Genomic DNA, 27,806 nt, shown 5'->3' with positions numbered 1-27,806 from the left:
CGCAACACCAACATCTTCACATCACCAATTGAGATATAATAGTATCATAAATTAGTGGATGGAACAGATAGATCACTAATAAAATTCTTATGAACACAATCGTGATATTCATCATTGCATTTTTTTAAAAACAAAACAAGAAGCAGTAAACCATATTAAGAAACGTATACATATATATTAAAGTAAACAAAATGAAAATGCAGCCTGTGGGTCCAGTGGTCCACACAATAAGTTGCATTTCGCATTTGACATTTTCTGCCCACCAACCCGCTTACCTACTACGTAGGAATAAAGGTAGAACCCAAATTTTGCAATATAGATTATAGAATAAAATAAAGCCTCCGCCGTTTAAAAAAAAATAACGCCGTTAAAGTCCACCCACCACCCACACCGATTGACACATGGTTCTTTCTCACCTAACCCGTGGCGTCGTCAAACCCTCGCCAACCCTCCACCACACCACGCCACAAAACCAAAATGCTACTCTTCCAATTTTCAATACCCTCCAAAACCTTATAAATTCCCACACCTTCACTCACTATCTCACCCAGCAAAACAAAACAAAACAAAACACAGACTCTCTCTATTTTTTCTTTCTTTCATTCTCTCTTTCTTTCTTTGTGTTCTCTTACTTGTCCTTGTAATTAACGAAAATGGATCTCCTCCTTTTGGAGAAGACCCTCTTAGCCTTATTCATAGCTGTGGTTGTAGCCATCATCATCTCCAAGCTTCGTGGCAAACGCTTTAAGCTCCCACCAGGACCCATACCAGTGCCCATATTCGGAAACTGGCTCCAAGTCGGTGATGACTTGAACCACCGTAACCTCACAGACTTAGCCAAAAAATACGGAGACATATTCCTCCTCCGAATGGGTCAACGAAACCTCGTTGTGGTTTCCTCACCCGAGCTAGCCAAAGAGGTTTTGCACACACAGGGTGTGGAGTTCGGGTCCAGAACCAGAAACGTTGTGTTCGATATCTTCACTGGTAAAGGTCAGGACATGGTGTTCACGGTTTACGGCGAGCATTGGAGAAAGATGCGGAGAATCATGACCGTTCCTTTTTTCACGAACAAGGTGGTTCAGCAATACAGGCATGGGTGGGAAGCTGAGGCGGCCAGTGTGGTCGAGGACGTGAAGAAAGCTCCTGAGGCTTCGACGTCTGGGATTGTTATAAGGAAAAGGTTGCAGATGATGATGTACAACAACATGTACAGGATCATGTTTGATAGGAGGTTTGATAGAGAGGATGATCCTTTGTTTATGAAGCTCAAGGCTTTGAATGGAGAGAGGAGTAGGTTGGCTCAGAGCTTTGATTACAACTATGGTGACTTCATTCCAATCTTGAGACCCTTTTTGAGAGGGTACCTTAAGATCTGTAAGGAAGTCAAGGAGAGGAGATTGCAGCTCTTCAAGGACTATTTCGTCGATGAGAGGAAGTAAGTGAAAACAAAATATATGTTGTCTTATTCTTTTAAATTTTCTTGTTTTTATGCTACAGTATTGATTATTCAACCTTTAACCATTTTAAAAACTAAAAAAAAAAAAAATCACTTGCACATTATTGACGTGGTTGTGACGTCCAATAATCAAATTTTAAAAATATTTTATAAGTTTTTTTTGACAATTTTTGATATTTCTAATTTTTATAATGCTGAATTCATGAGTACGGGTTCCACCACGATCTAACCCACTTAAATACTTGCAAAATTTAGTACTAAAAAACATATATAAAAATAAAATAAAATAAAAGATGTGTTACCATATCAAGCTTGAATGGTTCAACAGATAGATTAAAATATGGTTAACATAATTGGCATGACTGAGCGGTGCTGTTCAGTGTTCATTCTGCCCTCCCACCAATTAAGAGTTGGCATCAATATAAAATACTTATTCCTTCGGCTTAGGGATTGCTTTATGTATATTGAATCGTTGATTTTTCAAATGTTTTCTTTAATTAATATTGCTGATGAAAGGTTATGGCAATTGTTAATAAACTGTTTTAGGAAAATTTTGATACTACTTGAATGGATGGAGAATATAAAAAATTGTCAAAAATATTAATTGTTTTTTTTCTAATGAAATGTTTCAAAAAATATTTTCTAGACTAATATTCTTAGGGATTTGTTAATTTTTTCTGAGAGTAATATAATTTTTAATAAAATTATGTATAATTGATTGCAGGAAACTTTCAAGCACCAAGGCCACTGACCATGAAGGTTTGAAATGTGCCATAGATCACATCTTGGATGCTCAGCAAAAGGGGGAGATCAACGAAGATAACGTGCTTTACATCGTTGAGAACATTAATGTTGCTGGTAAGTTGCCCACACGTTATTGCCGGCTTTATGAGGTTGTCTGGTTCCCAAGATATGATTATATTTATGCTTTATCATATATGCCCATGTTCATTTTTAGTAATATTGAAATACACAAGGGTATTTTTGTCTTAAAATCAATTGGGATAATAATTATTAATTGCTATAACTAGTTCTTTTTTCACGGGTAGCTTAATTTTCTTTTTGTCATTTTTACTAGGACACACGGGTTCTTTAATTAAGAAACTAATTTCTACAGCAGGAGAACATGTTATCAACAAACCAAATAAAATGAATGAAATAGTATTAATTTCACAACGGCGAGATTGTGACACTATTAATTGCGAGCCACGAACATAGATGGATGGTGTTGCGTCAGTCTTATTCATTACTGGGATATGGAATATTCTTCATGAAACCAGTAATAGGCAAAACGCTTGGCCTTAGTGTTGTGCCCATTCGATCCATAAATTTTTGTTTACTAATATCTATATTTCCAATCAACTGCGGTAATCACACGTGTTGTTTGGTCTAGTGATAAGGGTGCGGAGTAATCTGTCTTTAAGATATAGGTTTGAGTTCATTTAATTCATCCGTGACAGCGATTTGAGGTCTTAATCCGAAAGCAATTAGGGGTGCTACACAAAAATCACAATTTGTTTAAATAATAGGTTGATTAACAATATTTTTAATAAATATTAATCATAATAGGCCACGTCTAGTAGTTATTTAAAATGGTATGTCACTAATAAAAATTGAGTTGTTTGCATATTTGGTTTTGTAATGAATTTCTTATAACCTTGACCCCAAAACAAGTTAGTATATAGTCCCTTTTTTATTTTAGGGAAAGTTAGTATATACTTCGTCATAAATCATCGCAATACAAGCGTGTCTAGTGAAGTATGTGATACTAACTATAATTATTGAACTAATAATGTATAACATGACTTTTCTCTTATATATATATAGAGCTCCTCTAAAATAAATCTTCTATAATATAATATAGCCGTCAAAATAAAGCTAGCTAAACACAAATTATCCTACATAACTAGTCAGATGTGTCGGCATAATGATTAGAAAGGGCATGGGTATATCAAACTTTAGGTTGAATTAGATAAACTTTGATGGACTAGTTGATTCCCTGATGTTACCACTTTACCAGCCTTCCAACCTTACCTACCACCAATTTTATTTCTTAATCCATTTGCTCTCCTACCTCTCTTGACTAGCTCTCTCTGATTGAAGCCGTTGAGTGCACCAAAAAAAAAAACGTGTTAACTTTTGGCAAGGTCTGAAGTCTCAATAGATGCACATTGTGGAGCCAAGTATCAATAAAATACAATTTTGGACCCCATGTCCATGTTCATCAATGATCACAAACCATATGATAAATGATGAATAATCTTTATTATCATACTCATGAGTTTTTTGGTGTAAGCGAAGATTGAACCTTAAATACCTTATTCAACTATAAATTTTTTTATAAATTTAGTTAATTGAATCTCACAGATAATGAATAGACAAAACATGGCAGATGCCTTGTTTTATATTTTTCTGTTCCCTTTATTTATTTTGATCTAAGTAGAAGCTTTAGCCCATTTTGCCTTTTTGGCCAAGCAAGCCAGAGTTTGTGGACAGCTTGTCTTATTGCTGCCGAAAAGGGACATCCTTACTCCTTATTGTCAGCAACAGCAGTACCGTATGAATATGATTAGCTGACTGTAGTTGGTTGAACCCCACTAGCTGTGGTTGGTGGCGATGGCACCTCATGATATGTTTTACCTTTTTTTAGGTATTTAGGTGAACCAATATAGTCAAATATATGAAAATGTGCGGACGACGTTTTTGTACTCCCTTAATCCTGATTTATGGTAAAATGCACTCAACCATACCTTTCCCTTTTTCTTTTTAATGTATTTTAATGTTTTAAGAAAGACTTTCTTAATCTAACTCGATCGTGCAAAATGGATTTGCCAACAAGTCATGATTGACATGCCTTAATTAATGTGTCACTAATGAATTGACATGAGAATGATATTGTTCAGATCATAATAATAAGTTGCGTAAACAATTGTTTTAACAAAAATTGTAAAAACTGTTTTGTGTCTAACATTTCTCTAATAAGAGTCGATCCTTAATACCTGATTTCTATTCTTATTGGTTGCATATTATTTTAGGACTGTTTAACATGTTTTTCTTTCTTTGAATTCTCTTTTAGAATTTTGCTTGTACTAGCCTCACAATCTCGCTAATAAGTAAAATCTTGTGTTGTGGAACAGCAATAGAAACAACACTATGGTCAGTTGAGTGGGGAATTGCGGAGCTGGTGAACCACCCTGAAATCCAGAAGAAGCTGAGGCATGAGATTGATACAGTGCTTGGACCTGGTGTCCAAGTCACCGAGCCCGACACCCTAAAGCTCCCTTACCTTCAAGCTGTGGTCAAAGAGACTCTCAGGCTCCGAATGGCAATTCCTCTGCTTGTTCCACACATGAACCTCCATGATGCAAAGCTTGGTGGTTTTGATATCCCAGCAGAGAGCAAAATCCTAGTAAATGCTTGGTGGCTTGCCAACAACCCGGCCAACTGGAAAAACCCGGAAGAGTTCAGGCCGGAGAGGTTCTTGGAAGAGGAGTCTAAGGTTGAGGCCAATGGCAATGACTTCAGGTACCTTCCCTTTGGTGTTGGAAGAAGAAGCTGCCCTGGAATTATTCTTGCATTGCCAATTCTTGGTATTACTTTGGGACGTTTGGTACAGAATTTTGAGCTCCTGCCTCCTCCTGGACAGTCAAAGATTGATACCTCAGAGAAAGGTGGGCAATTCAGTTTGCACATTTTGAAGCATTCTACCATTGTTGCAAAGCCCAGAGTATTTTAAATTCCAGTTAGGGGCTTCCTTTTTGGTGTATTGAATGTTGAACAATGCTGAACTTTTAGAATGTTGGATTGAGCTGAACTATGTCTGGAAAAACAATATATGTGAGATGTCACAGTGTAAATCTATGAACTTGGAATGGTTAAGAATTTGCAATAAGTCTATATTCTCAATTCATATATATATATATATATATATATATATATATATATAATTGTTTTGTTGACAAATTTACAGTACCTACAAAGGCGTGCAAAAACCAAAGAGTGTGTGCTCCAGCATTACACAACAGAGCTCCAAACTTGTAATTGCTGGTACTAAAGAAGGCAAAACGTTTTACATGAATTTTTCTGATAGCTAAAAACTTTTAGAAATTTGTAATCAACATGAAATAAATGTGTAATGTTTTATAAATTTCATGTTCACCATGGGGGTGACACTCCCAATCAAATCATTGGTAAAACTGAGTCTCCTTTGGTATAATCTCCTCCACTGCTTTATTTAGAGCATCTCCAATAGTATCGGCAAACACAAAATCATCTTTATTTTATAGATTCTAATCATAAAATAGTTCTCCAATAGCTTCTTTAATACTCAAAAAGTTTTTTGCTAATAAACCGTCATTCTCCAAACTTAATGTGCTATTGTTCATTAACAAAAGAATAAAACAAAATAAAAAATTAACAAAGAAATGAGTGGGGATAGGTATGAGAATACGTGTGTTAAAAAATGAATATATAATAAATAAAAAATTAATATTTAAATGAAATAAAGAAATGATAGAAAATTTGTTAAAAGATGTATTTGAAAAAGTAGGTAGATAAAAGATAAATAACATTATTCATTGTCGAAACAGTATAAAAATATAGAGAACCTTATAGAGATGCTCTTAAGTTGTTTTCAACAAGTAGTGCAATCAAAACGTATTCAACTAATCTATAAATGAATCTTATGTAGGTCACATTTTGTACCATCTTTATGTCTCGTCTGGATCTCAAAACAGATTTGTCACACATCACTCTCACATCTTTGACATCACACACTACCTACTTTAAATGACTATGACCCAATCTCCAATAAATTGTAAGAGGGACCAATTCATCCATCATTTATTTCACAATATTGATGTCTCTTTCTTGGATAAAATATTTTGGCTCAATGTTTTGTGGTTTTTCAGTCTCCACATGTAGACTGGTATCCCCATTAATGCCTGATCAGAACAAAGTGAGGTTGTAAACTCTATTGCCAGTTTGCAATATTTCAGGAAGTGCTAACTACTTCTGCTGGCACATAACTTGTGACTTCAATGAATCAATGAGAGTGGCCACTATGAAGAAGGTTAGAGAACCTACTGTTTGTTCCTAGTTGGTCCTGTTTAGTGTTGCAATTTTGTTGTTTGTTTGAAAGTTACTGTGTACAGTATTTGTGAAGAATATTGGCTGTTTAAATTGTTAAAGTTGTTTGCAGCATAGCTGCTTGTCCTCCAATGCTGTTAGTTTGCATCCTGCTCTGATACCAAATTTGATCATGTTGATTTAATGGGCAGTGGGTACATTTCTCTCATAACAATGGCTTTAAATCTCCATGAGTTCTCATAAAATCTTATTTTTGTTTATAACTTGAGTAGTATGGGCTCAAGTAAACCTTTTAAATAGTTGATGATTTTGGGTTCAAAATTTCTCTACATTGTACATGGAACTAGAGAAAGTTTTGCAAAACTGGTGTAAAACCAATCATACTTCGATTATAAATGTTGGATTGTTAAGAAACAATATATTCATAAATTGATTCTATCTAAAATGAGACTGTTAATATAAATTAATGGAAATATATTTTTAAATAAATAAATAAATTGCTTAAAGATAGTGTGTCCTTATTGATGAAAAGTGCTATTAGAAGCACTAATTTTTTTTCACATACTATTTCACATGCCATAATGCTAATCATCTCTTTTGAGCCCACTACAGCTCAAAGAAAAAGACTTGCTATGAAAAAGTATATGAAATTTTTAATGTGTCTAGAATTATTGATGAAATTTTGGTGCCACACCATTGGCAACAACTCGTCATATTGCGAGTTGTGGCCAATGGTGTGGCACTAGAATCACTCAAAGGGTGTCCCCACCATCACCCTTACACCAACCACAACTCGCCATATGATAAGTTGTGGCCAATGGTGTGGCACTAGAATCACTCATTATTGATCGATAAAAAAAAATTATATGAGAGTAGTTTGAGATGATTTTGTAAGACCATGGTTAGCTATGTAGAGGAAGAATTGAAAACAGATCTTTTGTTTTTTGAATGTTCATTTTCAAAGAGAATTTTGTGGCGATGGAGTTGATGCTTAAGGCCATTTTGTAACTGTCTTTTTTATTGTCAGATCAATCATTAAAGATTTTACCATTATTAGTTGAGCTAAGTATAACTCATAATATTGTGATTATTATTTGTTGTCTAAACTTGTTGGTTTTTTTCACTATAATAATAATAAAATTTTGAAATGAATTCCAGTTAGCTCAATTGATAATCTCAAATTGTAATTAGAAGTTCAATTTCCACCTGCACTTAAAACATAAACAAATAAAAGATTGAAAAATGCAAATGATATCCAATATTTTTTTAATTGTAAGATCATCTTAGATGACCGATATTATCCATGTGTAGGCAAGGGCCTTTGGCTCCATCCAAGGGAGGCACTAGGCAGGCATCCAAGTTCAAGTCTACACTCTTCAACTATCAAATTGTAAAGAATAATTATTTTTATTAATTAAAATGAAAATAAAGTAAAGCTATCGACTAAATGTAATATAAAAAAAAATTATCAATTATCACCCAAAAAAACCTTGACCGATTCCAAAATGACTGGATATTTCCGATATTTAAAACTTGCCATGGTTTTAACCTCATTCCTCATCCAAAATTGACTACTTCATTTTAGAAAGTAACATCCACAGTATACTCCTTCGTCATTGTATTCATCTCCAAGACAAAGTAAAACCTCTCAACTTCAAAAAGGTCCAAATAATTTTTTTTTTATAAAGAATTTAAAAACAGCCTACCTCTGAGATGTACCAGTACAACAAACAAAAATAAATCAAAACATAGATTGAAAAAAATGAAAGAAAAATATTTATATATTTATTAAAAAGATGTGGGTCTTAAAACCAGGCCCTCAAATCAGGAGAAAGCATCAGAGAGAGCAGACATGTTGACCCATGAATTCAATTTCCGTGTACACTACCATGCTTCCTTCATTCTTTTGTAATCCAGAGCATCGGCTTATTGTACACGGCTCTACCATTAACATTCTTTTCCTAACAACAAATGATTAAAAAGACACTAGTAATGCTACAAAAATTCCATGGATGCAGAGCTTTTAGATTTGAAAAACTTTGGTTTGGAAGATATAAGCAAGAAAAAAAATATGAAGACCCAGATTTAAGAATGAGATGCAGATAGCATAGATGCTGTTATCATACACATTTGTGAGGCGCAACGATTGATTCTCTTTAACCTGCTTTTATAGGTGAAGGAAGAGTCAGCTAGGGTTTTCTAAGTCTCATTAGATTCCTTAAATTACGAAAAGCCCGATTTTACTATATGAATTAACTGGGCTGTGGCCTTTTGGGTTTAGGCCTTGTGGGTTGCAAATGGGACCGAGGCCCAAAACTCTTAAGCTGCAAACACATAACACACTGACCCTAGCAACCCAATAGGAACCGTTTTATGGGTTATTCAATTGCCTCATCAGTTTTTTTTTTTTTTTGTTTTTTTTTTGAGGAAGGCCTTATTAGCTCTTTGATGTAATAATAATAATAGTTATCTTATTATTTATTTATGGGAATTAATAAAAATTAAAACAAATAAAACACGATTTCCTTAGGGGAGCTCCAATAACATCTCTACTATCTAGAAAATATTCATTTGGATTTGAGTTAAAACAAGTAAAACACGATTTTCTTAGTGGTCTGTTTGGATGTCATAATTTTGGCATTTTCAAATATCTTGTTTGAATAGTTTAAAAATGTCAAATATTTGAATTTGAAGAATTTTAAACCTTAAAAATCAATAGATTTGAAGTAATAACTAAATTCAATGGATTTGAAACCAAATCCACCAATTTAAAATCTAAATCCAAATTCAAATTCAGGTTTTCAAACACAACCTAGAGGAACTCCAATAACATCTCTATTTTCTCACTACAATTTAGAGAAAATGTTCACTCGTGTTTATATGGCTTGTAATCATATATGCATATGCTTCTCATTGACTCTTGAATGATGGATTTGAGTTAATTTCACTTCTTGCAATGGAAGAACTACTGGAAAGGGAGAGAGCATCAACATCACGTCATGGTTATGTTCAAGTCCACACCAGTGAAGTTGATACCGTACCGGTACGTATACCAGTATCGAAACGATAACGTTTCGTACCGGTTTAAATATCGGCCGTACCGGCCATACCGGCTAATTTCAAGTAATACCGGCCGATACCAAACGTACCGGCAGGTACAGAAAAAAACTTTTTATTTTATTTTATAGTTTTGTAATTTTTGAATTTTTATAAGGGTATAATGGTAACTTATTTACATTAACTTATTAGTATTATTTATTTTCTTAATATGCAATGAACAATTAAGCTTTTTATTTTTTATATTGTGTCTTTTTTTTTCTTTTAATTGATGCTAAAGTCTAAAATTATGAATAATTTGTTCTGAATTGAGATAATGTTTTATGATAAACTTTTATATTTATTATAATATTAGTGAAATATTATATGCTTATAAACATGGTTCTAGAGATTTTGTGTATGTGTGTGTATATACATACATATATATATATATATATATATATATATATATATATATATATATATATATAAAATAGCGGTAAACTTGAAACAGTACACCGATATTGACCGGTACCCGAAATATATTGCACCACTGGCCAAACCGATACAACCTCCGGTACAGTATTGACTTCCTTGGTCCACACACTCAACCAACATGAATCTTTGCGAGGTCAGTAAAGACTTTTTTCGACTATTTAGTTGAATCACTTGTATATTAGCCTAATGTATTTTGGAGAAAGTTTTGGATGAGCCGTCTTCTTTTTTTCTCTATATTCAACATACACTAGAAGTGCATGATCCATATATCATTAAAAAAATATAAATTATGTCAGAATGCTCAATTCGTCTTCCTTACAAAAAATAAAAATACAAAATAGTCAATTCATCTTCCCTTTAGAGCATTAGCATTTGAGATGTCAAAAAAAAAAATTTCTATTTTACACCCTAAAAACATACTTTATCTATTTTATCATCTCATTTTATAATTCTCCTAACATCTCGGTTTCTATTTTTACAAAAAATTCATTAAAATAATATAATATATCAACAAATATGTCAAATAATATTAAAAATTTGGTCAAACTACCACCACTGGTCCACTACCACTGTGGCCCATTGCAAACCCACATCCCACATCCTATAGCCATTGGCAAGCACTGAGCAACCCACACACCACCACAATTATAGCCACTTCTAAAATCTCAAACCAAATACCAAACCCACACTAATGACCACCACAATCATACCCACTTCTCAAATTTGAAACCCACACCACCACAATCTGGTGAGGACACAAGATACAAGCCCCCAATTATACGCATGTATGGGAGGAAGAGCAAAAAGAAGACAGCCCAACCTGTGGCCTTATGGATGGAGTCTGTTAGTTATTGGGCTTGAGATTAAGCAAGCCCGAGCATTTAATAATTAAGGTTTCTTTATGCATTTTGTTGTTAGCTATTTAAACACTTTTTCTGATTATTGTAAAACAGCTTTTGAGAATTATTAAAAAATGTGTGTTTTCTTTTACACTGGTGCCGACTTCAGTTTGCTTGATGTTGACTCCAAGCAATCCTTAGGTGCTGACTCCTAGGGTTTATCTTTTGTTCTATTGCTGTTTAATTACTCCATTAAAATAGTGTGGTTGTCCTACGTTAGTTTTGGTATCAGAGCAGACTTCTGGTCCATAAAACACAATTGTAGACAACTACTTCAAAGCAAAACCATTAAAAGAGCAAGCCAACCAAATATGACAGTACCTTTCAAGTTTTTGCCCCATGAGATCTTGAACAAGCCCAAACCAGCCCCTGCAATCCATATCTACCCCCAAGCCCCACATGAGTTTCTCACCCCTAAACCAACAGAGAAGCTAGCGACGTCTCCCAAGTCGGTGACCACCATTCGTGCCCACCTCTGATCACGGAACCCATAGCCCACAGCCCACAAACCACAAACCACAAACCACAAAAAAAGAAAAAAAAAAGAAAAAAGAAAAAGAAAAAGGAGAAGAAGCAGAGACCCACTAAAGACCCAGTTGCCCAACACCCACAAAATCAACACTCACCGCCGCGAAGCCCACCAGCCACCAGCCGCCGCAAAACCCAACTTGCATATAATAGCTCTGTCTATAGGCTTTAGTCCTTTTGAGGTTGTGCATGGCTATACATCTAGGAATCCCTTAGATCTTTTGCCCATGTCCCCATATGTTAGGATTTCTGAATCTGCTGAGGCATTTGCACAACATGTTCATGATTTGCATAATAAGATTCGCAAAAAAATTCAGGTAAGTAATTCTTAATATAAAATTCTTAATATAAAATTCTTAATATAAAATTCATGCTGACACTCATCGGCGTCATTCAGAGTTTCAGGTAAGGGATTATGTTATGATTTGGATCCGACTTGAACATTTTCCCTTTGGGACCATTAAGAAATTGCAGGCACGTAGTGCTAGTCCGTTCAAGGTATTGAAATGAATGGGTTCAAATGCATATGTCATTGACCTTCCTCATGATTATGGTATTAGCTCCTCCTTTAATATTAAGGATCTAGTTGCTTATAAAAGCCCTATAGCTATTCCTGGTACTCCTTTTGATGAGCCTTTGCTTGATCCTATTGATGCCCATATTCCCACCCCTTTACCCTTAAATCTACCCTATGCACATAAAGAATCTATTGATGCTATTTTAGATGAGCAGATTGTTTCTACCAGGGATGGAAGAGTTCATCGTTCCCTAGTTTGGTGGCGCGGGCGACCAGATTCTTATTGCACATGGATTACTAGAGATGAGCTACAGCGACTGAATCCTGACTTACTAGAGTACTATCATAGCTCTTCAGATTTCCACTCGACGAGGTCGAGTTCTTCTCACCTGTGGGGAGTTGGTGGGGACACAAGATACAAGCCCCCAATTATACGCATGTATGGGAGGAAGAGCAAAAGAAGACGGCCCAATCTGTAGCCTTATGGATGGAGCCTGTTAGTTATTGAGTTTGAGATTAAGCAAGCTTGAGCATTTAATAATTAGGGTTTTTTTTATGCATTTTGTTGTTAGCTATTTAAACACTTTTTCTGATTATTGTAAGACAGCTTTTGAGAATTATTAAAAAACGTGAGTTTTCTTTTACAGTGGTGCCGACTCCAGTTTGCTTGGTGCTGACCCCAAGCAACCCTTAGGTGCTGACTCCTAGGGTTTATCTTTTGTTCTATTGTTGTTTAATTGCTCCATTGAAATAGTGTGGTTGTCCTACGTCACAATCATACCTACTTCTCAAATCTCAAACCAGATACCACCACAATCAAACCCACGGCCCACAATCTCATGCCCATTGGAAACCCACAACCCGAAACCTGATCTGAAACCCACGGCCACGACCCAAACCCATAGACAAGACCCACCACCGATATAGACCCACCACCATCGAAACAGATCCACAGACGAGACCCACCACCGAAACACCGACCACTAATTCAACTCTAGCCATTGAAACACCTCACATCAATACCTAACTCCACCACCCAAATGCCACCACAGACGAAAAGAGATAGATTAGAAGAAAGAAACAATGAAAATAGAGAGAAGAGTAAGGAAATAGAGAAGAGAGAAATAGAGAGAGAAGAGGGAGGGACAGTGAAGAGAGATGGAGAAGAGAGAAGAGGGAGAGTCAGAAGAGAAAGAGAGCGAAGTGGGAAATAAAATATTAGTATTTATTAATACAAGTAACTTGTGAACCATAAGGTTACATATATGCAACTTTATTGTAATAGGTTGGGAAAATTTTTTAGGTTTGGCAATTGGGATGTAGCATGTTTTTAAGCAATTAGGTTGTAAAATAGCAACTGGGGGGTTGTTGAAACATTTTAATATTAATTAATTAAAATGGTTTTATATTACAACATAAATGTATAGATGTGGGAGTTAATATAGAAAATAAGGAGTTAGTGAAAATGTTTAATCTCACGTTGAAAATGAGAGAGACTGTTTAATTCTTTTTAATTATGGTGATTAATAGGCTACTATGTATTTATTTAGATATTGGACTAGATACGTGCGCAATGAGGAGGTGAAGGGAGGAGGTATGAATCAGCCTATCCTCCTATTTGACAGCCTATTCAGAATAATGATCATATCCATTAGCGAATAAATGACCCGAATTAATACCTAATTTTTATTATGGAAAACGAAGAGCCATTAACTCGCTTAATGGACTAGTTGTTTGGGCCTTTTCATTCTTTAGAAACTTTTTATCTCATATTATGGGGGCAGAAGGGTCAAAATATGCTCTTGGGTCTTGGGCTTGATCCAAGGGTATTGACTCGTCCGAGGAGGGTTTAGTGGTAATAACTATACCGACCTTAAAAGCCCACAAGCAAACTATTGCGAGAGAATTTGGTGGAAATAGTCCGAGGAGGGGCATCTCCTCGGTTTTATGAAGTGAAGACTATACTATGCGCCATGATGTTTATAAGGAAATTCTAGGAGGTCTGGTGGATGAAGATGTGTTCCACAAGGATATAGAGAGAAAGAGTGAATGAGAAATATCTTGGAAAAAGCTGCTGCCACCGCATTAAAGACTCTGCACCTACCTTTCTGGCCGCATTAATGGAGAAATGACCTCTGAACAGTAGTGATCAGCCTTACAGTTTTTGTTGGAAGACTTCAAGAGGGTGGTGGATGGGACAAGTATTTGGATGGGTAATCTAAGCCATACGTGGAAGATGGAGGGAAGAAGGAAGGGGAGATACAAGGAAAAGAAAGGCATTCAAGTAATGGGGGGGGGGGAGGAGGAAAAAGAGAAAAATACTGTAAAAACCACCTTCAGTTGTAATCTATTCTTAACACAAGGAAAAACAATACATGTCATCCTCGGCTTACATTCGAGGAGCGTTTCTATTACATAGTTAATTTGTCGCACATAAATTGAGTATTTAGCCCATCGTTTTTGTTATCCAACATCTATAGAACCTAGGTTTTAAGCCCACACTCTATAAATTTCATTGTATAGAGGTTTTTGGGCCTGTACCCTTCATACTATTGGGTTCGGGTGCGTATTGTGACCTTACACATCCAGTAACAGTATAATTCCAGCCCATCAGATTAATATCCAGCAATTAATCTTGTAAGACCTAATTAATCATATTAATTTGTGTATTAATTTCATGAGGCCCATTGAAACTATAAATAGACTCGTTCAGACCCAATCTAAGTTACTGCAATATACACTAAAAAAAATAGAAAGGTTCTTAGCAAGGAAGAGTGTTCTTTTTGGTGGAGTTTTGGGTTTAAACATTTTGTGCAGAAGTTGTTTTAGCAATAAGACATTTGTTGGACTGTTGTATCTTGGGGGAGACAAGTCAGAGAAGGTCTACACCGGTTGCAAAGCTTAGTCAACTAAAGGCTTGAATCTTCTTAAAGAAAGCGAGTGCTACGCTTCAGTCCAAAGAGTGTTATGTATTTTCTAATCTCAAATTAATAATATTCAAAAGTATTATTCAGTTTCTTTTTATGTTATTTCCATTATTATTGTGTTTGCAGTAGCATTTGGATATGACATGCATTTTTTGGGGGTTGCATGGGCTTTTAAATGACATCAATGTGCTCGATCATTTTCTAGGTGAGCTCGTTTGATGACTAAATCAATGGTCATAATTATACAATGAGATACTATTCTACTAATGATATATAGCTATACTAGCCAACTCTTGTAAAACAATCACAATTCAATAAAGTAACAAGAGAAAACACTTTGATGTAACATGATTTATAATTGTGAATTGACCTACACATTTTTGGAATCATATAACTCATGAAGACATTATGAAAGCATACATAATACTGCATAACATGATTATTGAAGATAAACATGATGTCAATGGAGTAAAAGACTTCGGTAATGAATAAGTGTCTAAAAACATCTATGCAATAGTGTAACACAAGCATACAACTAAGCTTACAAATTTCATTTGATGCCTTGCATTAGAGACAAAGAAATTCAATCTTAACTCAAATTAGATGTTGTGGAGCGCTTAATGCTACATATCCAAAAAATTTGACAACTTTTTTAACATTTCCTAAGTTTGCAAATTTTCATTGGTTTTCTTATAAGCCTGCTACTAACAACCCACCATATTATACTTTTTTTGTCAAAATTGTTGTGTCTCTAGACTTTTTTTTTTTTAATTTTTTTTTTATAATGCTACTTTGACTGTAATTTGAAGTTTATCAAACACACTATGTGCAAGTACTTCAAAAATTCCATTTTTAAATAATTTTATATTAAGACATTGTTTGCAAATAATCCTCTTTCTTTATTTATTTGTTTTATTTATTTATTTTGTGTTATAATATTTAAATATAATATATAAATAACTGTGTGTATTTTGTTTGTTTGTTTGTTTTTGTTTTTGTTTTTTTTTTTTTATAGAAAGAGGGTAATGATGAATAATGTTTAAAAATGAGATAAAGATAGTGTCCTAAGTTTTAGGCCTAATGAAAAAGATAAAGGAAAAAAGCCTAAAACTTAGGAACAATAAATTACTCTTTTAACTTGTTTGTGTTTTTTAATTTGAAATTATTTAATTAAAAGACACGGGTATTTTAGAGAATTTAAGAATTTATATGAGAGTAATTTTTTTTTTTGAGTATTTATATGAGAGTATTTTAGTACACAAAAAGTTGAAACCCAAACACGAAATCTTAATATTAATAATATAAAATCTATAGATTTAGAATCCTCATATTAATATTATAGAATCTATATTTATCTATGTTAGGATTAGTGCCCTTAAATCCTATTGTATGATACTATGTATGATATTATGTATGACATGATGTATGACTTTATATTGTGATTGATAAAGTTATTTTATTATTATCTAAAATAATGGTAACATGAATATGGGATATTATCATATAGTCCATGAGATGCATTGTATGTGATTTATGTAAAAAGTCACAGAAGATGTAAATCACAAGTTCTTTGTAAACTCAGAATTTATAGTTCGTAGTCGGTGATGAAATTGGACATTTCATCTGCGAAGAATATAACGTGTCAACTAAGATGATTTGTCTTGATCATGGAAGTGGAAACTTCTAGTTGATATGTTGATATGTTTTAAGAGTTAAAACATATTGAACAGGATTGCTGTGAGATTTATTATTCTTCTAACGACTGTCAAATGAATAATAAATCTCACGACTTCTATTTGCATGAACTCTTAATCCTGAGAGAATAATGGACCTGATCATGAAGTGTAAGTTACTTTGATATATCAGGAGTGAGATCTGAAGTGACGGTCAAAACCTCAGTATGTTGGGCAGTCACATTTAGTGTTGATGGAACATATATTCTCAAGATGGAATTCATAGTCTCTTGATGGAGATATAAAATATTTCCTTGAGATAAGTTTAATGGTTCAGTTATTCAGAGAGTTAGGCCTAACCACTTTAGTAATAAATTACTAAAGTATATGTAAGGACCAAAAGCTCATAAAATCAATCTTCGAAACGTTATTATTGCTCTATTCACTTAAGAGCCCTCATACAATACATTTGGTAGAGAGGGTTCAACAACAAAAAGCCCCTCCCTCGTAATCTCTTGATTCCTATTTATACTATTCTTTGCTTTCATCGTAGCCTTACACCTTGCAATCTGCGGTCCTTTTCCCGTGACACTTGTCCGTCGGCAATGGAACAAGATTCCACTTTGCATCCCTGTACTGTTCAGGTCATGTCCACATTAATGCGACGGATAGAGGAGATGCTTGCTAATTAATGCGGCCAGAATGGTTGTTGCCCAGCATTTAATGCAACTTTGCAACCTTCCAAATCAGCCTATTACAACCAGATATTTGTAACATGCCCCTTATTTAGTTATCGTCCACGCCACCTCATCTTCGGGCACACCTGGAGAGACCTCATCTTTCATTCTAAATGTTGGCCTTCCTTTCTTCGGGTCTTCGGGTTCTCAGGTCCTCGGGTCCTCACAGTATATATTTATGAAATTGGATTTCATAAATATATAATGAATAACTTTAAAGAATTAAACCGGGTACTCAAGGATAAGATGTAGTAATTTACAAAGTGCCAGTCTACATTTATGACTTTGAGTTACTACGAATATTTTATGAAGGAGTTACGTGTATAATAAAGTCTTGGGATATAATTTATTAATAAGGCCTAGAGTACAATTATATTTATATAGTGGTATTAAATATAATTAATGGTAACTTTGGACTTGTCAGGAGTTGACGGAAAAGTCCAAAGCCCATTGGAGCTAGTGTCTTATTGGTCCCTTTTGGTCTCATTCCAAGTCACACACTAAAGCCCAATTGAAAAGGTCCAATAGGCCAGCCCAATTAGATAATCAGTTAGTTATAAAGGGAGAAACATACAGAATTTTTATTAGAAGGGATTAGAAAAGAAAAAGACACGGTGTGTGAGAGAGTGTGAGACACACTTTCATTCTCCCTTTGAAAAACTGATTAAGAGACCACACATCTTGGGCGTAAAGTGGAATTGGAGTGAAGATTAAAAATGTTCCCAAGTGCTTCTAATCTTTGTTTTGAATTTCTCCACACCAATGTATGCTATCTTGTTCATAAATTCTGAAATTTACATAGTGCACGTTATCAACCATGAATGAAATAGATTCTTGTTCGTTGCTTCCGCTGTGAGTTTTGCATGAGATGCAAAACCAGAATTTTTCCTTCAATCTATACTATTATTTAAGGGGCTTCTTCTGTTTGGATTCCTTAATTTCAATGCCTAAAATACCCTCAAATTGACCAGTTTGTAAAGCTTAAATAATAGGGTTAGACATGAAAAATTAATAATTCAAAAACTCCTAAATTTTAGCAAAATATAAAAAAACATTTTACAAACTATTGCTCCTTGAATAACTGACTCCCACTCTTCAAACACCATACACAACCATCCGTCCATCCCACTAACTTCCTACTAAATCAAAATCTCCTGGGATCAGTTACTACTTTTATATCTCTATCTCCCCCACTTTTACCTGCTTTTCTACTCATTTTTCAATTCCAAATAATCACATTCCACTCCTATTTTAGATTCAGTTTTCACTTTGCACATGTTACTCCATTACTTTGGAGAAAAATTAGAATGAACTAACCTCTGAGCACGCGCGTGAGGCTCTTTTATTTTTTGGGTAAGGGTTAATTTATAGTATTTATTATAATTTGATATTACTACATTTTCCAATCACAGAAAAAAAAACCTAGGGGTGTGATGATTATTATGTGTGGTGAAATAATTTTTCATCACTCCCCTAGGTTTTTTTTTGGTGATTAGAAAATGTAGTAATCTCAAATTATAATAAATGCTCTAAATTAACCCTTACCCAAAAAATAGAAGAGCCTCTGAGCACGTGTTCAGAGGCTAGTGTTATTAATTTATTTTTCTTAATAATTTTTTAATGGGAGTTATATATGAAGTTATTATAATCTTAAAAGATAGTCACTTAATAAAAAAAATCCATAAAAATAACTAAAAAAAGGGTAAGATGGGTATTTGAATTTAGATTAACACCAAAAATTTACACTGTTGTTTTGGTTTTGGATTTTGAAAATTGATCCAAAGCATTTCAAATAGTCATCCCTTGATTTTCCCAATCATTGAAAAAGTATAAAATCATGGAAAAATTCAAAAAAATTACTTCTAAATAATATCTAAATAATATGCAAAATTTTAGAATAAAAATACTTAAAACATTTTTTTAGAAAAATTTAAATGTAAAATAGTGCTGGCATATTATTAAAATACCTAAAACATCGGGATTTTTCTTTTTGCTTGAAGTTGTAAAAAAAATAGGAAACCATCGTTGAAGGAGTCACCACCCCCCCCCCCCCCTCCCCAAAAAAAACTTTGATGCAAATTTATTAACTAAGGACACGAACACTTTATGCAAATTCAAAATGCATGGTTTGTTTGGAGTCTTTTTGTCTTTTGGTAAGTAATTTTGGATTGGATTGGATTATATTTTACCATTTTTTTTTAATTTTAAAATGAAATAACATTCTAACTATCAAATATAAGATATATTTAAAGATGTAGGTTTTAACCCCTAAAAGTTAGTCTATTATTTAGAAGCAATTTTCACCACAACTTTAAAATTTTATCTTTAAAGATAAGTTCTCCAATATCATTCATGCTTTAGTATCTAAATAATAGGCAAAATTTTAGGAGTAAAAATAGTTAAAACATTTATAAAAAAAAAAAAGTAAAACAGTGCTAGCATATTATTAAAATGCCTAAAACACCGGGATTTTTTTTTTTTGCTTGAAGTTGTAAAAAATTAGGAAACCAACGTTGAAGGACTCACCACCCTTAAAAAAAAAAACATTGATGCAAATTTATTAACTGAGGACACGTAACACTTGATGCAAATTCAAAAGGCATGGTTTGTTTGGAGTCCTTTTGTCTTTTGGTAAGTTATTTTGGATCAAATTAAATTTTACCAATTTTTAAAATTTTAAAATTCAAAATGAAGTAACATTTTAAACTATCAAATATAACATATATTTAAGGGTGTAGGTTTTTACCCTTAAAAGTTAGTCTATTATTTAGAAGCAATTTTCACCACAATTTATCGAATAAATGGGTTTCATCAATCACAATAGCATGCAGTAATCTAAAGAAACAATAACAACGTGAAAGTGAAAAGAAATTAAAGAAATTCACAAAATGTACCTATGGAAATTCATCCCTATAACAAATTGGGGGGAAAAAAAAAACCCTACCATACTAAAAAGGAGAGACACTTCTTTGCAAACTGCTTTTGCTCATCTCCAGAACCGGTGATTTGCTGCTCCAAAACAAAGACTCGTGAGATACTTTAAAGGCTGCATTAAAAGAAATGATTGAATTCTCTTGCAAGGTTTTCATTCTTGGGTCAGAGGATTGAAACATGTCCATACCACTACCTCTGTCAGCACGAATTAGTAATTCTAGCCACCCACATGTCACTTCATCACTACCATCATTAAAGCTTATAGTAAAAGTGTAAAACAACAAATAGCCAAAACACAATAAGACCCAAAAATTTACATAACCGATTTGTAAAAGGAAAAGAAAGAAAGAAAAAGAAAAATTTTAATTCAAACAATGACCTTTTGTGTTCTGTTTTGATTCTTCGCCTCCCTTGGTACATTCTCACTCTCAATAAAATCCAAGAACATTTTTTCCTTGCAGTCACGTTATAGCCTTATTGCAAATAGTTTTCAGTTGCATAATAAATGTAGCAGATAGAAATTTGGAGGCGTACAGTTGTAGTTGGGCAATGAAGGATCTAATTGTTGAATTTTGGGATCAGTTATTTCAGCCAATTTTGAGTTTGAAACCGTGAGAGTGGTCCTATTTTTTAGATGGCGTTTTACGTGGGAGTTAAAGAAGCATTTTTACCAAGTTTTGCCTCTACTTAAACATAGGGTGCAGGGGTATTTTGGAACAAAAAAATTCGGTCCAAATAGGTACAGCCACTTAAATAGTAGTATAGATATAATTTTTATTTTAAAAATCTAATTTATAAGTGAATACAAATTTAAAAATTAATAGGAGAGTAGTCCTATTTTTTAGGCAATGTTTTAGTAGGAGTTAGAGTTACATTTTTACCAGATTGTCTTTTAGTTTTGTCTCTACTTAAACATAGGACTGTAGGAGCATTTTTGAACTAAAAAATTAGGAATCCAAACAGGGGAAGCCCCTTAAATAGTAGTATAGATTATACGGCTAGTGACTCACCAATCTATCCTTCCATCAAACAATTTTAAAGAATTTTCTTCAACTCTTGCCTTTTCAACCAAAGCCCACGATGATGGTGAGCAATTCCTAAGATCTCCCGAATGGCACATTTCCCATTGTTTGAATTTTTTCTAAGTTACTTTCATCAATTCAACTACATTTATAAATGAAAACTAAAAAACTCATCACGCTACTATCCCTTATAAGAGATGGTTCTTTCTCCTCTGTTTGTATAGTCTCTGTCTCCTCGATCTCCACTCTCAACCTCTTTTATCATTATGTCTCCTATTTAATTAATCTGCTTCTCATGAAATTCTCTCTCTACAATTTTCTATAACTCTATTTTTTTTTAGTTTGCGTTGCAGAGAATGATGATAATGCCAATTACTCAGTTCCACTGCCACGTTATACCTAGTAGAAGGCGTGGTTGTCTTCAAAGAGAAGTGCCCACAGGTCTTCTTTGTTTACCAATGGGTGGTTTTTTTACTGTTCTTTGAGGTAGGCTTGCCTTTGTTCCCTCTTTCCTATGAATTTATATTTTAAAAATAGTGAGAGATTGAAAATTGAGATCTCAAAGTTTCATCTTTCTCATGTTTTAAAAATTTTTCATGACCTTTCTAATGAGATTTTCCTTTTTGTCACCTTTTATTTGCGGATGATTGTTTGCCCTTTTATTCATGGAGATGACAGTGTATTCTGCCTATATAAGGTAGCGATATTAAAGTTGGCTAAGTGAGAGTGTTATTTTATGAATCAAGTAGTCTAAGTAGATAGTATTTGGGAACCTTAGATTTTACTTTGATGTATTTTTAGGTGCTGAAAATTCTGCTTTCCACTTATATTCTGGGAAGTCCTATTTGCTTTCTGCTAAACAATAACCAATAAATTATACTCTAAAAGTGATATTATTTGCAGGTACAAATGCTATTATAAAATTGATGCTTCACACTCGTCGGGATATCCACAATCCATCTTTCTCGGTTTCAAAATCTTTCATAGCTACTTTTTGTAGTAGTTATCTTTGTGAATACTCGATGTTTTGAATTAATTCAATTCATTTTCATATGAGATGGAAAAAAAGAAAGAAAGAAAAAGACTACATATCCATGGAATGCAATTTACAACACAAATGTTCTTATGAATATATGGTATTATAGTTGGGAATGGTGGGGAAGGAATGAAATGTGTGCATGTGTAATTTCACTTTCTCTCTTACTCCTTCTACAACATAAGCGCTGACAATCCTTTTTATTTGAAAATTGGGAGCAGCTAGTGAATTTAGTTATGTTAGATTGATAAGTCTTTTTTTTTTTTCTTCTATACTACTATTTAAGGGCTTTTCATGTTTGGATTCCTCATTTTTTAGTTAAAAAATGCCCCTACAGTCCTATGTTTAAGTAGAGTCAAAACTAAAGGACAATCCGGTAAAAATGCAACTCTAACTCCCACTAAAACATTGCTTAAAAAATATGACCACTCTCTTTTTTATTTTTAAATTGATTTATTCACTTAGAAATTAGATTTTTAAAATAAAAATTATATATATAAAATAATTAAATACAATTTTTTTCTACAAAATAAGACCATTAAAAAAAAAATCTCATTGCACGCGCGAAGCGCGTGTGATGAGGCTAGTACTATTATTTAAAGGGCTTCCCTTGTTTGGATTTCTCATTTTTTTTAGTTTAACAATGCTCCTACACCCCTATGTTTAAGTAGAGACAAAACTAAAAGACACTATGGTAAAAATGAAACTTTAATTCCCACTAAAATATTGCCTAAAAAATAGGACCACTCTCCTGTTAATTTTCAAATTGATTTATTCACTTATAAATTAGATTTTCAAAATAAAAATTATATATATAAAATAAAATAATACACAGTTTTTTTTTCTACAAAATAGGACTCCTAAAAAAAAAGATGTGCTAAATCCACAATATTTTTACAATAAATCATAGATGGTTAGTTATTATTGGTTCAAACTTGAACTTAACACTAAGATTACTTTTTTGTCCTAACAATAACAACTAGTAACAACCTGTCACTTATAATTTATTGTAAAAATGTTGTAAAAATATTGTGAACATATCATTTCTAAAAAAAAAAAAGTCTCATTGCACGTGCGAAGCCTGAGACTAGTAGATAAATCCTCTTGTTTTGTATTTACCGTTACAAAAAAGAAGAAGTCTTATTTATATTTAGGGGAAATTACAGTAAACCCACTTGTGGTAAGGCCCGTTTTCACTTTACCTACCTGTGGTTTAATCATTTACACTTTGCCTACCTGAGCTTCAATCTGTTACCCACCCCACCCTCAGAAGTTAGAAAAACACATTTTTATTCCAAATTAGAACATAACACGGATCAAAAACCCGAACTAACAGTTCTTTTCCTCACGAGCCCTAGAAACACAAAAATCCCTTGTATTGAGCTGGGTTTTGATTTTTTAGATCGTGCTTTCGTGTGAGGGTGAGGTTCTGTCTGTGGGTTGTCTTGAGGCATTGAATATTTGAAGATAGATTATCACCAGGTACGACATTTCTGCTTTATGTGGGTTGGGGTTTTAAGTTTTATGGGTTGGGATTTCAAGTTTTGATGGTAGCTTTGATTCAATGCTAGGAAGTTGATAATCGATGTCTTCTTCGAGTGGAAATTACTCAGGTTCAAGTGGGCATTTGTGTACATATGAGACTTGTGTGCTAAGAACAAGTCTGACAGTGGATAATTTTGGAAGAAGGTTTCTGGGTTGTAGCCGATATAAGGTAAGTATACTTTTTACTTAATCTAGTTGATTCACGTGAGATTGGAATGTGATGTGTTCAATTCAATTTATGAACAAGTTGGTCTCAAGTGCCCTTTCTTTAGATGGATTGATAATCCCACTTGTAGGCGTGGGAATGAAGCTGCCCATGTGGTGCAACAAAAGCTGGATTTACTGCGGAGTGAGCTGCACCTTGCACATGAAAAAGAAAGAGCAGCTACCTAGACAGCAGCAGAAGCTACCCAAATGGCAGAAATTGCTCAAGACAGGGCAACAAAAGCCACTAATAAGGAGAGAGATTTTCGAGCTTCCTCTGTTCAAGCCAAGGAGATAGCAGTGAGAGCTTTAGAGCAAGAGAGAAAGTGCAGAATTGTACTAATTCTGTCATGGGTTTTTTTTATTTTGGTTATATTGTTTTCATGTTTTGACTCAACTGAGAATATTGGAATGATGAGATTGAGTGTACCTAGGGGGTTGTAATATAAGCTGGTACTCAATTGTATTGTAATAGAACTATGTAGGATTTTTTTGAGAATGAAAACTATGTAAGATGGTAGATGCTGTTGGCTTGAAGCCACTTAATAATATAAGCCTTTTTAAGATAAAGTATTATTTATGTTCAATGTTGTTGTTATTTTTGTTTAAAGTGAATTGGCTACTTGTGAGCTGTGAGCTGTGAGCTGTTGGTGTTGGTGTTTTGTTGGATGGTGTGAGCTGTGCTAGGATTGTGCATAAAGTGCATTGTGTGAAGACAATTGTGTTTAAAGTTCATGACAACTATCTGTCAACTTGCAAGAAAAGACAACAAATGCACACATACACTTATTCAACACATACACCTGCTGCTATTCAACACATACACCTGCTAGTCAACACATATAGCTGCACACATAAACAAACTCATATATGGAACTCATATACAAAAAACTGCAATAATCTGAATAATAATTCTGAACATGTCATTAAGTTGGGAAATTGTATACATAATAATTCAGCAACTACCAGTAAATATAAAGCATTTGGTACAACAACCAAAACAGTTGCACCTACCCATTGTTTGCAAAAGTTACAAAAAGTGTTTGAACAGGGCAATTTAAAAGTGTCTTGTCATTGTCTACAAATCCTAAATAGTGTCTGCCCTAACACTACATAACCCTAATAGATAGCAACAAAAGTGTCTTGAATTAGTCTTCATTTACTGCCCCTGCCTCCTTTCCCACCACAGCTGGTCTTTCGAGCTCTTGTTTTGCAATTCTGAGTCCTAGCTGCATCACCCCTTTCTCTCAAAGCAGCTCATTTGGTAGCAGGTATCCTTGTAGGTGCTCTGCTGTCCCATGTTTTTGCAAGGGTGTGTGTTGCTGGCTGGCTTGAAGAGAACCAAGGAGCTCCTCTAACTGTGTACCTGAAGTCTGAAGAGTACCACTGACTTGGGTTATGTGACCATGGAGCTGGTGGCTGTGACCATGGAGCTTGTGGTTGTGGCTGTGTCTATGACCCTGTTGCCTGGTTGGATAAGGATGAGGCCATAGTGTAAGGTTGAACTGAGGATTGGGTATGTGATGAAGATGGGGCCTGGGATCCTTATCTGCGTGTAGAATGCCTTCCACTTCCCTACAACCAAATATGAGCATTTTTTTATAGTGTCAGCTATTGGCAATTTGCATTTGAATAAAAAAAGTTTGTAAAAACTTACAAATTTCTACAATCTCTACCTCCTCTCTCATGGTGTCTCACCAGTGACATTAGCTTTGCATCCCCTTGCATTGTGTCCTTCCTTTTGACACCTTCCACACTTCACTGGCTTGTTTGATCTAGACACCTTATAAGGGTTCCTTGGCTCATCAGCATCTCTCTTCCTCTTCATGGGTAGCCTGCCTGGTAGCTTATAGATAATAGGTGCAACAGGCTTAGGTTGGCCACTTGACATCCACTCAGATTGGCTAGACATGGGAGGTATGGGTGTCTTGTATGTCTCCACAAAAGCATCCTTGTAGTAGCATGGATAGATGTAGTCTTCTAGTTTCTCACGATTTACAAAAATTGCTGCAACTCCATGCTTGCAAGGGATTCCTGTCAAGTCCCATGCTCTACAACTGCATGTCCTCTGTACCAAGTCCACCACATGGCTTTCCCTCCCATTGTCAACCTCATACACAAACCTCCCAGATGGCATCGCACAGAAGTTCTTAGACTCTAATTTTAACTTCTCCAACTTGTCCTGTTTGCTTGGACACAACTTGCCACCATATTTTTCTATGTCAATCTTCTTTATATACAGCCTGGTCATAAGCCTAACTCTGATCCACTTCAGCATTGATAAGATGGGCTTGTCTCTAGCCTTCACAATCATAGAGTTAAAACTCTCACTCAGATTGTTTACCAGACAATCTGTCAAAGCTCTTGAAGAAAAATGGGTTCTGGTCCACTGTGCAGGCTCTATATCAGCCAGGCACTTCCAAGCTTCTTCATCCAAACTCTTAAGATGCTTCATCTCCCTCTCAAATTCCCTGGCTGATGTTGTGCCAGCACACCTCCACAGTACACTCTTAAACTCCATGCCCTTATGGTTAACCTTAAAGTTGTTGTATATATACTTCACACAATACCTGTGCTCCATAGTTGGGAATAGAGTCCCCATTGCAAGTAGAAGGCCCTGCAATCAAGTAAGCATTCAATGTCAACAAGTAAGCATTCAATGTCAGCAAGTAAGCATGTAAAAAGGTAAGCATGTAATGATAATACCTTCTACCTGTCACTGATGAATACCAGATTGAGCTCCTCTGGCCTGCTAATGTCATCTGCAAACTGCTCTAAGAACCATATCCAGTTGTCCTTGGTCTCTTGCTCAACCACAACCATTATCGCTGGGAATATATTGTCATTTCCATCCTTAGCAGTGGCAGACAATAATTGTCCACCAAACCTCCCCTTCAAGTGGCATCCATCCAGCCCAACAAAGGGTCGACAACCACCTAGAAAGCCAACCTTCTGAGCATTGTACCTAATGTACATCCTTTTAAACTTGGATTCTGCATTCTCATTTTCCAACTCTGTTTGCAGAATCACCTTGCTTCCTACACCTGTCCTCCTTATCATTTTTGCATAATCTCTAAGTAGGCCATACTGAGCCTCCTCATTCCCAGTAATCAGTCCCCTAGCTGCCTTCCTTGATCTATACACCTGACTAATACTCAAATCAAAAGAAATCTGCTGCATCACATGGTGCTTAACACCTGAGACTTCCTAATTAGGATTCTTACCAAAATCCTCCAAATACTTGTTTGCCACATAGGCTGATGTAACTTGCCCATTTTGAAATGTAAGGGGACAGGTACACTCAGGATAAAGTGTCTTGATCTCAAATGTGTACTCTCCAGTCACCATTGAGGCATAACATCTCCATCCACAATTATTCTTACAATGTACAGAATCTTCTTCATCTCATTCAACTTCCACTTGACATCAATGTGATTCTGAATCACATACTCCCTCAAAGCCTTCTTAGACACCTTGGAGTTTGGGAACTTCATCCCTTTTACCAACCTAATATTTTCCATATCAGTCTTCTCATTGAACTCTAAATTGCCAGGCCTCTGCTCATCATCAGACCCATCCAAACTTGCAATATCATCCTCTAAAGCTGGTTCAGCCCACTTTTCATCTAAATCTATGTTTGGGGGAGGAACATTGCTTGGCCAGATGCATCTGTGTTTGGCTGAGGTGTATTAGTGTTTGGATG

General features: G+C 34.7%; 2 protein-coding genes and 1 non-coding gene across 3 annotated transcripts; 1 reads left to right on the top strand and 2 right to left on the bottom strand.

The window, feature by feature from the left end:
• Positions 1–425: 425 nt before the first annotated feature.
• LOC142607982 (trans-cinnamate 4-monooxygenase) lies at positions 426–5,351 on the top strand. Its single transcript, XM_075779674.1, has 3 exons — positions 426–1,438; positions 2,184–2,317; positions 4,597–5,351. Exons 1-3 carry the CDS (start codon positions 654–656, stop codon positions 5,193–5,195), a joined length of 1,518 nt encoding a protein of 505 aa, XP_075635789.1. The 5' UTR covers positions 426–653; the 3' UTR covers positions 5,196–5,351.
• A 2,990-nt stretch (positions 5,352–8,341) lies between these two features.
• Positions 8,342–8,451, bottom strand: LOC142608504 (small nucleolar RNA snoR100). Its single transcript, XR_012839533.1, has one exon. It is a non-coding gene; the product is annotated as a small nucleolar RNA snoR100 (small nucleolar RNA).
• A 17,336-nt stretch (positions 8,452–25,787) lies between these two features.
• Positions 25,788–27,283, bottom strand: LOC142606224 (uncharacterized). The gene is made up of 2 exons (XM_075777608.1): positions 26,834–27,283; positions 25,788–26,720 (listed from the first exon to the last, which is right to left on the bottom strand). The coding sequence occupies exons 1-2, from the start codon at positions 27,281–27,283 to the stop codon at positions 25,788–25,790; spliced, it is 1,383 nt and encodes a 460-aa protein (XP_075633723.1).
• Between the last annotated feature and the right edge of the window lie 523 nt (positions 27,284–27,806).

Source organism: Castanea sativa, chromosome 8 (genome assembly GCF_040712315.1).
Source record: "Castanea sativa cultivar Marrone di Chiusa Pesio chromosome 8, ASM4071231v1".
Classification (NCBI taxonomy): Eukaryota; Viridiplantae; Streptophyta; class Magnoliopsida; order Fagales; family Fagaceae; genus Castanea; species Castanea sativa.
Note: the sequence above shows the minus strand (reverse complement) of the source record. Positions and strands in the feature narration are given on the sequence as shown.